The 15,000-nt window shown below is 45.3% G+C and overlaps 1 protein-coding gene across 1 annotated transcript in view; it reads right to left on the bottom strand.

The window, feature by feature from the left end:
* The window catches only part of LOC110165727 (calmodulin-binding transcription activator 1-like), a 108,606-nt gene that overhangs the window by 30,815 nt on the left and 62,791 nt on the right, over positions 1-15,000 (bottom strand). Inside the window, exon 4 of the mRNA XM_055160313.1 lies at positions 11,486-11,553. Coding sequence (XP_055016288.1) covers positions 11,486-11,553 — 68 coding nt within the window. The remainder of the gene's footprint in view (positions 1-11,485; positions 11,554-15,000) is intronic.

Here is a 15,000-nt window from a genome sequence, read left to right as displayed (position 1 = left end):
AGGATATGGGGAGAGAGGGAAGAAAGAGGAATAGAAAGCAGGTTGGGATAGAAAGGATGGAGAGGTGGGAGTGAGGAAGAGAGAGAGGAGAGAGAGAGACAAGAAAATGGACAGAGGTTGAGGAGAGCGAGGGACAAAAAGATGAGAGAAGAGAGAGCGAGGGGAAAAGAGAGGAGAGAGAAAATGGAAGAAGGGAAATGGGGGAGACTGGGAGAGAGAGGAGAGAAAGAAAGAAGCGTGATGAAGGGAGGAGGAGAGAGAGAGAGAGAGAGAGAGAGAGCGGGGGAATGGTCTTATCTCATGACAACAGAAGAGGAGACGTGTGAAATCGATATAAAACATATTCTTTTTACGAGCAACGGAACAGCGTCTGTCAGGGGATTCCAACTGCACTCACAAACGACTACTACTACTACTACTACTGGAAGTACACATGTAGAAGTAGTAGTAGCAGTAGTAGTAGTAGCAGTAGGAGGAGGAGTAGACTGAAAGTAGATATTTCAGAACATGTTTTTAGAGGTCAGAATTACAGGATTCGCAGCTTTTACACACAATACGACGCCCTGGAGACGATGGAAGGACATCTGACACACACAGACTCTCTCTCTCTCTCTGTGTCTCTGTCTTTCTCTGTCTCTCTGTCGCCCTCTCTCTGTCTCTCTCTCTCTCTCTCTGTCTTCCTTTCTCTGTCTGTCTGTCTCTGTCTCCCTCCTCCTCTGTCTCTCTCTTCTCTCTGTCTTTCTCTTCTCTCTCTGCCTCTCTCTAGCTCTCTCTCTCCTCTGTCTGTCTCTCTCTGTCTCTCTCTTTGTCTCTGTCTCTCTCCTTTCTCTTTCTCTCCCTGTCTCTTGGTCTCTTTCTGTCTCTCTCTCCTCTCTCTGTCTCTCTCTGGCTCCCTCCTCTGTCCGTGTCTTTCGGTCTCTCTGCCTCTGTCTGTCTCTCTCCTCTCTCAGTCTCTCTCTTTGTCTCTGTCTGTCTCCTTTCTCTTTCTCTCTCTTTCTCTCTGTCTCTTGGTCTCTTTCTGTCTCTCTCCTCTCTCTGCCGCTGTCTGTCTCTTTGCCTCTCTCTTTCTCTCTCCTCTCTCTGGCTCCCTCCTCTGTCTGTGTCTTTCTCTTTCGGTCTCTCTGTCTCTCTCCTCTCCCTCCTCTCTCTTATCTCTCTCTCCCACCTCTCTATTTTTATATTATCTCTGTCTCTCTCTCCTTTTCTCTCTCTGCCTCTCCTTGTCTCTCTTCTCTCTCTCCGTCTCTCTCCATATCTATCTGTCACTCTCACTCTATCCCTTCTTTTTCTTTCCCTCCACATCTCCCTCCCTCCTTTCTCTCCTCTTCCTCTTCCTCTCCTTCTCATCTCCCTCCCTCTGTCACTGCAGAATGAACCAAAATCAATACAGAAATTAATTAAACATTTTAGGTCAATTTTAATTAAGGGGAAGTATGATTGTGGGGCTGTGGCACAGTGGTTAGCCCGTCTGCTCCTCACTGAAGAGGTTGTGGGTTAGACTCTCGTAGTTTTGTCATGTTAAATTGCAGTAATGGGAGTCAGATTTCTGTGGATTTCGTCAGCTCTGCATTTTGACTCAATAAATGAAACTCTTGGTGATTTGTTCCGTCAACATCACGTTTACAGACTTGGACTTGGAGCTGAAGTGTCAGAGCGCTCACCTCTGCTCTTTTTATTACTCTTCTTACTTTTTTTTTTTAACTTCTTATTATTATTTTATTTTGTGATATGAATAAGCCAGAATATTTAAAGTCATTTGCACAAACCTGACTTGTGCTTTGTTTCATTCACAAACCTGAGTTCTTCTCTGAGTTCTTCTCTCCTTGTGGTGTCATGTGTGAATACAAAAAGTGCTCCACTGTGTTTTTAAAATCCATACAATTGGAAATGAAATAACAATCTTTACTGAACTGAAGGTCAAATCAGCAGAAAATTATCACTACATGACATCACAAGGTGGGACAGAGCATTTTTAAGCTTAAAACACAACTCCAGGTATGTTTTGAAGGTGGAGGAATAGGATTCTCTCTTTTTGTCTCCCTCCTCTCTCTGTCTCTCTCCTCTCTGTCTCTCTTCTCTCTCTCTTTTTCTGTCTCTCTCTGTCTCTCTCTGTCTCCCTCTTGTCTCGCTATGTCTCTCTCCTCTCTCTGTCTCTTTCTGTCTCTCTACCTCCCGCTGTTTCCCTCCTCTCTCTGTCCCTCCCTGTCTTTCTCCTATCTGTGTTTTTCTCTTCTCTCTGTCTCTCTCATTCTCTGTGTCTGTCTCTCTTCTCTATATCTAGCTCTCACTCATCTCTCTGTTTCTCTCTATTTCCGTCTGTCTCTCTCTGTCTTTCTCCTCTCTCTGTCTCTCTCTCCTCCCTCTGTCTCTCTCTTCTCTCTTTATTTCTTTTCTCTATTTCTAGCTCTCTCTGTCTCTTCCCTCTCCCTGTCTCTCTCTATTTCTCTCTGTCTTTCTCTGTTTCTCTCTGTCTCTCTCTGTCCTCTCTCTTTTCTTTCTCCTCTCTCTGTTTCTCTCTGCCTCTCTTCTTTCTCTGTCTCTCTCTCTCTCTCTCTCTCTGTCTCTCTCTGTCTTCTCTCTTCTCTTTCTCCTCTCTCTGTCTCTCTCTTCTCTCTCAGTCTCTCTCTGTCTCTCTCATCTCTCTGTCTCTCTAACAACATCAGATCACGGCCTAAATTTCACGTGTCATAAAATAAAACCTTTAATGTTTTGCACGTGTCGATATTTTTTTCTTTTCCTTGTTCTTGTAGCTCGTTGTCTGCTGTCGTATTCTCCTCATCATCATTTGTAAACAAGGTTGGACATTCACAAGTGATTTGATTTCAGCCTAAAGCCCTTTGGTCCCAGTTTTATGTGAAATGTTTGTAACAGTCTTTTGAGTCCATGATGAAGTACATGACTGAAGAAAAGAAACTACGACTACTCTCTCAGCTGTGGAACATTTCCAAACAGTCCAGCCTCATTAGTGTGTCGTGTGACCTTCTTTGTCCTCTCTTCCTCCTTCCCTCTTTTTCTGTCTCTTCTTTTTTTTCTCTTCTTGTTCTCCTGACCTACTACTCTCTTTTTTTTCTCCTTTCTATTCTTTCTCTCCTCTTCTCCCTCTCCTTTTTCTTCTCTCCCATCTTTCTCCTCCTCCTCTCTTTCTCTCTTTCTCTTCTCGTCTCCTTCTCTCCTCGTCTCTCTCCTCTCGTTTATTTAGAGCCATATAATTATACTGTATTGATATTTGTGATGCCTTGGGCCAGATGCAGCTTTATGTATTGATCGGTGCAGTTTCAGCGCCCGATAGAAGATAACCAAGCACGCACACAGAGCCAGAGTCTAACCCACAACCTCCGCATGCACACAGACCAGAGTCTAACCCACAACCTCCACACACACACAGAGTCTAACCCAAAACCTCCGCAACACAGAGTCTAACCCACAACCTCCGCACACACACACAACAGAGGTCTAACCCACAACCTCCGCATGCACACACAGAGAGTCTAACCCACAACCTCCACACACACAGAGATCTAACCACAACATGCACACAGAGTCTAACGCACGCACACAGACCCAGAGTCTAACCCACAACCTCCACACACACACAGAGTCTAACCCAAAACCTCCGCATGCACACAGAGTCTAACCCACAAGTCTAACACCACAACTCCGCACACACCTCCGAGTCAACCACAACTCCACAGCACACACAGAGTCTAACCACAACCTCACACAGCACACAGAGTCTAACCCAAAACCTCCGCACGCACACAGAGTCTAACCCACAACCTCCGCACGCACACAGAGTCTAACCCACAACCTCCGCATGCACACAGAGTCTAACCCACAACCTCCGCATGCACACAGAGTCTAACCCACAACCTCCGCATGCACACAGAGTCTAACCCACAACCTTCCGCACGCACACAGACCCAGAGTCTAACCCACAACTTCCGCACGCACACAGACCCAGAGTCTAACCCACAACTTCCGCACGCACACAGACGCACACAGCAGAGTCTAACCCACAACTCCGCACGCACACAGACTCTAACCACAAACCTCCGCACGCACACACAGACCCAGAGTTTAACTCACAACCTCCGCACGCACACAGGAGCCAGAGTCTAACCCACAACCTCCCCACGCACACAAAGTCTAACCCACAACCTCCGCACGCACACAGAGGAGTCAGCCCCAAACTTTTCACACAGATTGTTGCAGTGACAGTCCTGGTCCAGTTTGATTGGATTATCTGTAATCTGGCCGTGTGTAAATGGGATTAAATCCATAATTCCATTTTGTCTCCACCTGCTCGGAGGCTCGGAGGCTCTGAGGCTGCGGGAAACAGGGAACACAAACTACAGGGCAAACAGTGAAAGTTTGAATCAGCACACACACACAATACTGGACCAAACAGCCCCAGGTCAGTGTCTAATCCCCCGCTCATACTGTTACCATGGTGACATAAAGCATACATTGACGTTTTTGAAAAAAAAAAAAAAAAACACAAAATGGATTTAAACAACACATTTTCAGGAGCCTGTAGTCAATACGAGTGTTCCTGCTCCTGTTCTAATGCTCTTCCCTCCTCAAAAACACACGTGGAGTTGTGTTTTGTTTCATTCACATGTTTTGAGTTACTCTTTAGTATTATTCAAGTAGTAGTTTTCAAATTAGCAGCTCCTTTTATAATAGTAAAAGGTGCTGCATTATAACAGAGCTCAGAAAATAGCCTGATGTGGTCCCTTTAAAAATGATTTAAATCATATTCAAAACACAAACTGTGATGTGAAGAACCGAGGGACCATGGTCAGAAAGAAATGTTTGCTGTTTACATGTGATTTGAATCACCTTTTACTACGTCCATGTTAGGTTTGGGTGATATCTTCATATTTTAAATATATCAAGATATTTTTAAACTCGATATGGATTCTGACATATCGCATATATTGATATAATGCTTATATTTAATTCTGATTTCGCTGCTTCGCTTGTTTGTCTTCTCTGTGCTCGCCCCCTCCTCCCTGATTTTCCTGCTTGTGTCTCATTCACTCCTCACCACCGCCGTGAACGCCCAAAGTTGGTGCCAGTTAAACGCTTCTAGCACCACGAAACTTTTCTACCATTTACAGACAAGACCATCAGCATCACATCCTCTGTCACAGAGAGAACACTCATATGAACACTAAGTCGTGTCTGAAAGAAGCTGAACTGAACTGCATCGGTGGCACAAGGAGCGAGCTGTTTATGCAAATTAGCCATGTGATTTTAAGTTTTGTTTCTGTAAAACCTAAACACACGTGTACAAAACTGCATTAAACACATGATAATGTCAAACAGGCTGATATGGCTCTAGAGTCGTTATGTTTATATGTTGTAAAGTTTAGTCATGTAAAGTTTATTTATGCAGAAGATTTTAATGAATAATCAGCTGCAGTGTCACTTGTACAATAGTGTTTGGAAACATTGGGCTTGATCTGCAGTGGATTGTGGGAAACCTCACAGCTCCTTACTGCTGGATAGGAACATGGATCTGTTAAAATAAGGAACCTCCTGAGCTTCCTTTGCTAAAGGAGCTCATGGTTATTGTACGGTTAACGTACAATAGTTAATGCAAAGATGAGCTTGAGTTGAATTGTTTTATTTATGAATGAAAAGAAGGAAATATGTTTTATTTCTTTATTTTACAGTTAAATTATTATTTATGTAATTAGGCATTTTTTTCTAATCTTAAATGTGGCAGAAGCACTTTGTTCCTACATGAACTGACGACCTCTTGCACTTCAATAAAAAAGACCTTGTGGAAATTGGCATATTTGTTCTTGCATTTCCAGCTTTAGGGGGTTATTTTTCCTGTACAGATATTGAGATATATATTGTATATCCAGATATAGCAAAAATATATCGAGATATATCGCCCTAATCCATGTGATGATAAAGTGATGTGGAGTGTGTGTTCCTGCAGTCACATTCAGTCGAGTGAACAGCTCCGTCTCAGGCTTAAGGTTTAAACGCCACGTTACTCTTCACATTAGACTAAAGTGCACGAGGTCACAGGGAGGTCACTCGACACATGTCTAGAACATCTGAATGAATAAAGACCACAGCTCAGATGATTATTTCATTGGATCTGATGTCATCAACATTCCTGGGAGGTTTGAAGCTAACTGTGAGCACTACTCTGTTTGAAGCTCTGTTATTCAAGTTAGACTAAACAAATCTCTCACAGGTAAAATGACAGTCACAAGTTAGTCAGCATTAGCCAACAGTTTTTCACATTAAAGCCAGTTTTTCACACAAAGAGAATGTTTGGTTAATTTTATCAAGGGGAAATATGTTATTGTCCTTCTTCCTGTGAGATTTGGCAAAAGCTTAATAAACCAGTTAGCCCTGTTAGCGACGCATTACATGTTTTTGTGTTTCATCTTTCACTTCCTGGATGTACACGAACAACACATGACATATGTACTAGTAAAGTTAATGGTGCGTTCGTTAATCCATCCGACTCTGGGGTCCAAGGACATTATAACGATACACATTGACATGCCCCTTTTACTCAGACAACACAACTCAGAACTTTGAACAACTCAGAGACCGAGCAAGATTTCCGAGATAGAAGATGGTGTGCCCAATGTCACTTGTATGAACTGTTTTCATTGTGTTTGGCGCTTTGGTGGTTTAAATGACAATTTCAGTCACATCAGCAATACTTTACTGCACCTGTATCACTGCCTATGGGTGTGGTAGTCACCCATGTTTTTATCCCATTTCCTGCTAACCTGCCAAAATGATCTACTGTCACGCACCACAATACTTTCACTTCACTAATATACTGAATGATACTATTTATACTGAATTCTTCCTATTTATTATGAATAAATTCATAATAAATAAATTCATAATAAATTCATAGTGTGTTTGTGTCTGCAGTGAACTGTATTATGTATGTGTGTGTATTATGCACACACCATATTTTCCATTGTTCAGACATATGTGTGTATCACTTATTACACTTTACAACACACACACATTTTGGTTTGAAAAATTCAATTACACACACATATCATATAAGTAGAGAGGTCATACTTCTATGTACTTCTGCTTTTTTTACACAATATTTATTGTGATCATGCATGATCTCAGGGTATTTTTCAGCAATAAAAACACATCAAACACATCAAACACATCAAAACTGAGAACTGATTAAGTGGGCAGAGCTAACAGTTCATTTGGAAATGTTCTTTACTCATGGTTCAAAATTAGTTACAGGGATTTAATGTGTCTGAAATAAATCCAGAAGGAATTAATCAACATTTTAAAGGTGCACTGTGGATCTTTTTGGCTGGGGGTCCATCACCTGCTTGTTTCTATGGAGATGTTATTGCTCTGTCTGGAATGTTGGAAATAATTCAGTTGCAGGTGGGTTTATAACTCAAAAATACCTAAAAAAACAGAGTGTGAGCAGGGTCGCCTCTCCACAGATCTGACCTCGGTAATTTGGTCTGGTTTGGTCTCCATGAAGATTTAGAAAGGTTTAATACCATACTGTGAAACATTTCAGACAAAACAACAACATCTCCATTCATCCATCCATCCATCCATTTTCGTCCGCTTATCCGGGGCCGGGTCGCAGGGGCAGCAGCCTAAGCAGACTTCCTTCACCCCAGACACGTCCTCCAGTTCCTTCGGGGGGACCCCGAGGCGTTCCCAGGCCAGTCGAGAGACATAGTCCCTCCAGCGTGTCCTGGGTCTTCCCCGGGGCCTCCTCCCGGTGGGACATGCCCGGAACACCTCCCGAGGGAGACGCCCAGGAGGCATCCGGAACAGATGCCCGAGCCACCTCAACTGGCTCCTCTCGACGTGGAGGAGCAGTGGCTCTACTCCGAGCTCCTCCCGCGTGACTGAGCTCCTCACCCTATCTCTAAGGGAGCGCCCAGCCACAATGCGGAGGAAACTCATTTCGAGCGCTTGTATCTGCGATCTCGTCCTTTCGGTCACTACCCAGAGCTCATGACCATAGGTGAGAGTAGGAACGAAGACTGACCGGTAAATCGAGAGCTTCGCCTTTCGACTCAGCTCCCTCTTCACCACAACGGTCCGATACAGCGACCGCATCACTGCCGAAGCTGCACCGATCCGCCTGTCAATCTCACGTTCCATCCTTCCCTCACTCGTGAACAAGACCCTGAGATACTTAAACTCCTCCACTTGAGGCAAAGACTCCCCACCCACCCGGAGAGGGCAAGCCACCTTTTTCCGGTCGAGAACCATGGCCTCAGACTTAGAAGAGCTGATCTTCATCCCAGCCGCTTCACACTTGGCTACAAACAGCCCCAGTGCATATTGCAGGTCCTGGTTCGATGAAGCCAACAGGACAACATCGTCTGCAAACAGCAAGGATGAAATCCTGTGGTCCCCAAACCGGACCCCCTCCGGCCCCTGACTGCGCCTAGAAATTCTGTCCATAAACACAATGAACAGAACCGGTGACAAAGGGCAGCCCTGGCGGAGTCCAACATGCACTGAGAACAGGTCTGACTTACTGCCGGCAATGCGAACACAGCTCCTGCTCCGGTCATACAGGGACCGGACAGCCCTTAGCAAAGTGCCCCGAACCCCATACTCCCAGAGCACCCCCCACAGGACACCACGAGGGACATTGCCTTCTCCAGATCCACAAAGCACATGTGGACTGGTTGGGCAAACTCCCATGAACCCTCAAGCACCCGATGGAGAGTGTAGAGCTGGTCCAGTGTTCCACGGCCAGGACGAAAACCACATTGATCCTCCTGGATCCGAGGTTCGACTATCGGCCGGATTCTCCTCTCCAGTACCCTGGCATTGACCTTACCGGGAAGGCTGAGGAGTGTGATCCCCCTATAGTTGGAACACACCCTCCGGTCCCCCTTCTTATACAGAGGGACCACCACCCCAGTTTGCCAGTCGAAGGATACTGTCCCTGACCGCCACGCGACGTTGAAGAGGCGTGTCAGCCAAGACAGCCCCACAACATCCAGAGACTTAAGGTACTCAGGACGGATCTCATCCAACCCCGGAACCGTGCCACCAAGGAGCTTGCCAACCACCTCAGTGACTTCAGCCAGGGTGATGGACGAGTCCGCCTCCAAGTCCCCAGCCTCGGCTTCCTCCTCGGAAGATGTGACGGTGGGATTGAGGAGATCCTCAAAGTATTCCTTCCACCGCCGGACAAAATCCCCAGTCGAGGTCAGCAGCTCTCCCCCCGCACTGTAAACAGTGATGGTGAAGAACTGCTTCCCCCTCCTGAGGCGCTGGACGGTTTGCCAGAATCTCTTCGAGGCCGTCCGATAGTCCTCCTCCATGGCCTCCTCGAACTCCTCCCGGAATCCGGGAGAAGTCCTCCCGGAGGTGCAAGTTGAAAGTCCCTCTGACAGAGGGCTCCGCCAGACGTTCCCAACAGACCCTCACTACACGCTTGGGCCTGCCAGGTCTTTCCGGCTTCCTCCTCCGCCAGCGAACCCAACTCACAACCAGGTGGTGATCAGTTGACAGCTCAGCCCCTCTCTTCACCCGAGTGTCCAAGACACACGGCCGGAGGTCAGATGACACGACTACAAAGTTGATCATCGACCTCCGACCTAGGGTGTCCTGGTGCCACATGCACTTATGGACACCCTTGTGCTCAAACATGGTGTTCGTTATGGACAAACTGTGACTAGCACAGAAGTCCAATAACAAAACACCGCTCGGGTTCAGATCAGGGAGGCCGTTCCTCCCAATCACCCCTCTCCAAGTGTCACTGTCGTTGCTGAAGTGTCACTGAAGTCCCCCAGGAGAACAACGGAGTCCCCGGTCCGTGCACTGTCTAGTACCCCTCCCAAGGACTCCAGGAAGGCCGGGTACTCAGCACTGCTGTTCGGCCCGTAGGCCGACATCACATTGAGAGACCTGTCCCCGACCCGAAGGCGCAGGGACGCGACCCTCTCGTTCACCGGGGTGAACTCCAACACACAGCGGCTGAGCTGTGGGGCAATGAGCAGGCCCACACAAGCCCGCCGCCGCTCCCCGCGGCCAACGCCAGAGAAATGGAGAGTCCAGCCCCTCTCAAGGAGTTGGGTTCCAGAGCCCAAACTGTGCGTGGAGGTGAAGTCGACTATATCTAGTCGGTAACGCTCAACCTCCCGCACAAGCTCAGGCTCCTTCCCCCCCAGCGAGGTGACATTCCATGTCCCCAGAGCTAGTCTCCATGTCCGGAGATCCGGTCGCAGAGGCCGTCGACTGCTGCCCAGATCTCTCTGCACCGGCCCCATATGGATCCTCCCGTGGGTGGTGGGCCCACGTGAGGACTAAGCCCGGCCGGGCCCCGTGGTGTAAGGCCCAGCCACCAGGCGCTCGCTGACGAGCACCCACCCCAGGCCTGGCTCCAGGGTGAGGTCCCGGTGACGCCAATCCGGGCGACGTCGCTGGCCTCTGAGTGGACATCATCATATAGGGCTTCTGAACCGTTCCTCATCTGACCCGTCCCCCTGGACCTGTTTGCCTTGGGTGACCCTACCAGGGGCATGAAGCCCCCGACAACATAGCTCCCGGGATCATTCGGGCACTCAAACCCCTCCACCACGATAAGGTGACGGTTCAAGGAGAAGACAACAACATCTCCATGGAGAAAATGAATGCAGAAAAAAGACTTGATTCATGAGGATAGACTTTATTAAGAACGATTCAGGCTGTTTACTGAACTATTAGTAAGGCTGCGATTAGATCAGGAATCAGAATATACTAGACACTTTGCAAGAACCCCGGAAGTTATAGACCGTGCACCGACCAATCAGCTGTGAGCTGTGTGGAACAGCACAACAGTAAACAAAGCGGTCGAGATGAATGCAAACGAAGACAAACATTCTGTGTTGGCAACAATTCCCCAGATCGAGGATTTAAAATTAAACTCCTGACAGGACTGTGGCACCAGAGATGTGCTCTTTAAATCCATTTTCTTTTTTTTTTTTCTTGAGTTTTCAGAACATCTTAACCCTTTTTCAGAGATTGCTAATGTGTGCATTGTGTCTCCATGGTAACTGCTGCACATTTGGCCAACAGAGATACATGTAGAACACCCCAGTGATGTCAGTAGGGCTGCTTTCTTCAGCACTGGCCCAGTATCTTAAGTTAGAGGTGCCTGATTTTACAATGTGCATTAAAACAGATCTGATCCTAATCTGATTTCTAGAGTGATCAGATTATTCAAATATGTCAAATTGTTTTGACAGATTTAAATGAAGAAAATTATGCAAAAAAATGGCAAACTAATGTGAAAAATGAAAGCTAAAATTATAACTACTCAAAGAGTCCTTCAAATTCATTGTACTTTATCAGATCCTCTAAAAACACTGATTCACGGACACGTGTCACCAGGTGGTTCTGGTGATCACATTTCTCCTGCGCCGTAAACACACCAAAATCAGATCTGACTATTGAGTAATCTGATTACTCCAGTGTTTAACCATGGGTGTCTCACCTGGTTTTGGGCGACGTGGTCAGCCACTCTTCATGTTTCTCAAACGTGATGAGGTACGCCGCAATCTCCTGGACAAACAAACAAACGATTCATTATGAATTATGGTTCATTATTTTCCTCTTTGTTCACAGATAAACCTGAGCTCACAGACTCTTTGCTCTTTTATAACTTTGATACGAGTGGAAAAGTTCCAAATGGTGGAATGACACGTGTCCTGCTCCATTCACCTCCAAATATTTATTTGCTTGTGGTGATGTGAGCAAAAAACCTGTGGTAACAGGTTCTCATGGTAATGAGAATAATGTGTTTTTATGTATTTCAAAAAAACACACAGTGAATGTGTTTCGTGTGTGTGCTCTGTAGTTCTGACCTCTGACCCCTGTGGATCATTCTGTTGTTGAACATTTTATATCACAACATTCATCTAAAACAAGAAAAGAAAGTGCGCTGACTTCTGCGTTACAAAACTGTGGTGTCCAATGGAGCTGACGTGGCCGTAAACGTCATTAAACCAGGACTGAACCAGGACTGAACCAGGACCAACCCGGGATCAAACCAGAACCAAGATGCACATCACACTAGAGCAGAGTGTTTTTTTCATGTACAATATCTGATTTTTCATTTTATTACATGAAAAAAATAAAAAAGTGTTAGAATCCGATTTTTTGGCTTCTATGTGACCTGTATCCGATCTTTTAATGACAGTCTGAACGGCACAGATCCGAATTTTTCAAATGCGACCCAGGCCACTTGGATATGTGGTCCTGAATCCGATACATATCTGATCTTTTGACATGCGACTTCAGTCTGAACGACCAAAGTGCATCCATCCGACCTACACGTCATTAACAAGCGACAAACGTCACTATTCTGCGCTGAAGCAGGCGGAAACCGGAACTGTAAAATCGCCAGGTGCTCAATGCTCGCGACCATATTTGGACAACTTCCGTAAACACAGAGCACGCTCGCTGCGGTTGACGCATGGGGTTGACGTCATCGTGTCCTCCAGTGCGCATGCGGGACACTTTCGGGCCGTTTACCGTTCACACTGAAGTCACAGACAAGTTGCATTTAATTAGAAATGTGAACGACCTCGCAAAAACATCGGATTTCACAAAAAAATCGGAATTGAGCATTAAGCCCTGCAGTCTGAACGTAGCCTCAGAGCGTCGTCATACAGTAGAAAAGAAAAGGTAATAACATTGGAGACAAGCAGGTGGCCTACCTTCACTCATAATAATAGTTAGTAATAGCAGTAGTATAGTAGTAGTAGTAGTTATAGTAGTAGAAGTAGAAGTAGTAATAGCAGTAGTAGTAGTAGTAGCAATAGAAGTAGTAATAGCAGTAGTATAGTAGTAGTAGTAATTGTAAGTAAGTAACAGTCTTGGGGACAATATCCAATCAGGGTCTCCAATAGAATGATGCCTTCAATCTCTTCTCTCTTCCTCCATTTCTCTCTCATTCTACCCCCTTCCCTCGCTCTTTCTCTCTCTCTTCTCCTCCTTCTCTCCCTCTTTCTTATCCCTCTCTCTCTCCCTCTCCCACTCCTTTCTCTTATCTTTCTCCGCCCCTTGCTCCCTCTTTCTTTCTCTCCGCTGGGTACAAACTGATGGGAAAACTTGTGTAGTACTTTGCACTTTCTTTGCTGTGTGTCAGATAAAAGTTGTTTCCTGAATCCTCAGGCGACTCTGCTCATCTGCTCCACTCCACCACAAACTCTCACACTGGTATCAAGATGAGGAAATACTACTGCTCAGGTGGGAGGAGAAGTAACAGCAGCAGCAGTAGTAGTAGTAGTAGTAGTAGTGGTATTAGTAGTAGTAGTAGTGGTAGTTGTGGTAGTCGTAGTGGTGGTAGTAGTAGTAGTAGTAGTAGTAGTAGTTGGTAGTAGTTAGTAGTAGTAGTAGTAGTGCTAGTCGGAGTAGTAGTAGTGGTAGTAGTAGTGGTGGTAGTAGTAGTAGTGTTAGTAGTATTAGTAGTGGTGGTGGTAGTAGTATTAGTAGTGGTGGTGGTAGTAGTAGTAGTAGTAGGTAGTAGTAGAGTAGTAGTAGTAGTAGTAGTAGTAGTAGTAGTAGTAGTAGTAGTAGTAGTCGGAGTAGTAGTAGTGGTAGTAGTAGTGGTGGTTGTAGTAGTAGTAGTAGTAGTAGTAGTAGTAGTAGTAGTAGTAGTGCTAGTCGGAGTAGTAGTAGTGGTAGTAGTAGTGGTGGTAGTAGTAGTAGTGTTAGTAGTATTAGTAGTGGTGGTGATAGTAATATTAGTAGTGGTGGTGGTAGTAGTAGTAGTAGTAGTTGTGGTGGTAGTAGTAGTAGTCGGAGTAGTAGTAGTGGTAGTAGTAGTGGTGGTAGAAGTAGTAGTAGTAGTAGTAGTAGTAGTAGTAGTAGTAGTAGTAGTAGTAGTAGTATAGTAGTATTAATAATACGCCGTGTACTGAAGGAAGTGTAATGATGATTAGAATTTGTCTGGTAAAACTCATAGATTTTTCACACCCCAACTGAGTTTAATCATCTCACGAGTTCATTTATAATTTATTTAACGCTCACAAAAATCAACCTGATGATGTCACAAAGTGGGAGCAAGTGTTTTGAGCTCTGGAGAGAAAGGAAGACTAAATTTACAGGAGCAACTTTAACTTAGCCTTAGACAAACTTCATTGATCCACAAGGGAAATGATTTATGAAGAATGACTTAAGACGACATCCACATTTGACTATGCAATGGTGTCTTTCTTTCTTTCCTCCTCTCCCTTCATCTCTTCCTTTTCTCTCCTCTCATCTCTTTCTCCTGTTAGTCTAATGGCATGTTTGTGATTTGTCATTTTAGAGTAAAAGCACTTTAGCCCTGATCATATAAAATGAAGAGAGGGGGAGAGAATGAGTGGAGAGAGGGAAAGGGGGAGGAGAAAGAGAAAGAGAGAGAGCAGTCACAGAGCCATGGTCCAATTAAAGATGTACTTCTTTTTCCCCTGTCTACTTCTCCCTTCTCTCCTCTCCTCCTCACCCTCTTCTACTGCTCTCTCTTCCCTCCTTCTCTCCCTCTCCTCCTCTTCTCCTCATCCTCGTCGTTATGACATCATCTGAAAAGCAGCATGATGTCTCTCTCCACGTCTCCTGCATCTGAACTTCAAATCATGAAGCTGGGGGTGTTCTACATGCGTCTTTATGGTAGAATGTTCGGCAGTTATCATGGTGACACAATGCACTCATAACGAAACAAAAAGCAAAAAAGTTTTCAAATCATCTGAAAATGTTCTGAGGCTGTGGAAGAGTCTGGATCAGTCTAGTAACTTACTTTGGATTGATCTTTTATGACATGATATAACAGACTTTTCCACAGCCTCAGCTCAGTTCTCTTCACTAGTTTTCTGGAGTTTTGTTAAAGTCTCTGTCATCAGCTGAGCACAAATGACCTCAGAGAATTTCCACAAAAATAATCATGATTTTAGAAATACACTCACACAAATGAAAACATAAAACACACAAAACAGCACAAACAGAATCCAAACATTTGGTTTAATG

Source organism: Boleophthalmus pectinirostris, unplaced genomic scaffold, assembly GCF_026225935.1.
Source record: "Boleophthalmus pectinirostris isolate CB_2022bp ecotype Guang Dong unplaced genomic scaffold, ASM2622593v1 HiC_scaffold_3, whole genome shotgun sequence".
NCBI classification, from domain to species: Eukaryota; Metazoa; Chordata; class Actinopteri; order Gobiiformes; family Gobiidae; genus Boleophthalmus; species Boleophthalmus pectinirostris.
This window is presented reverse-complemented; position numbering and strand designations above follow the sequence as displayed.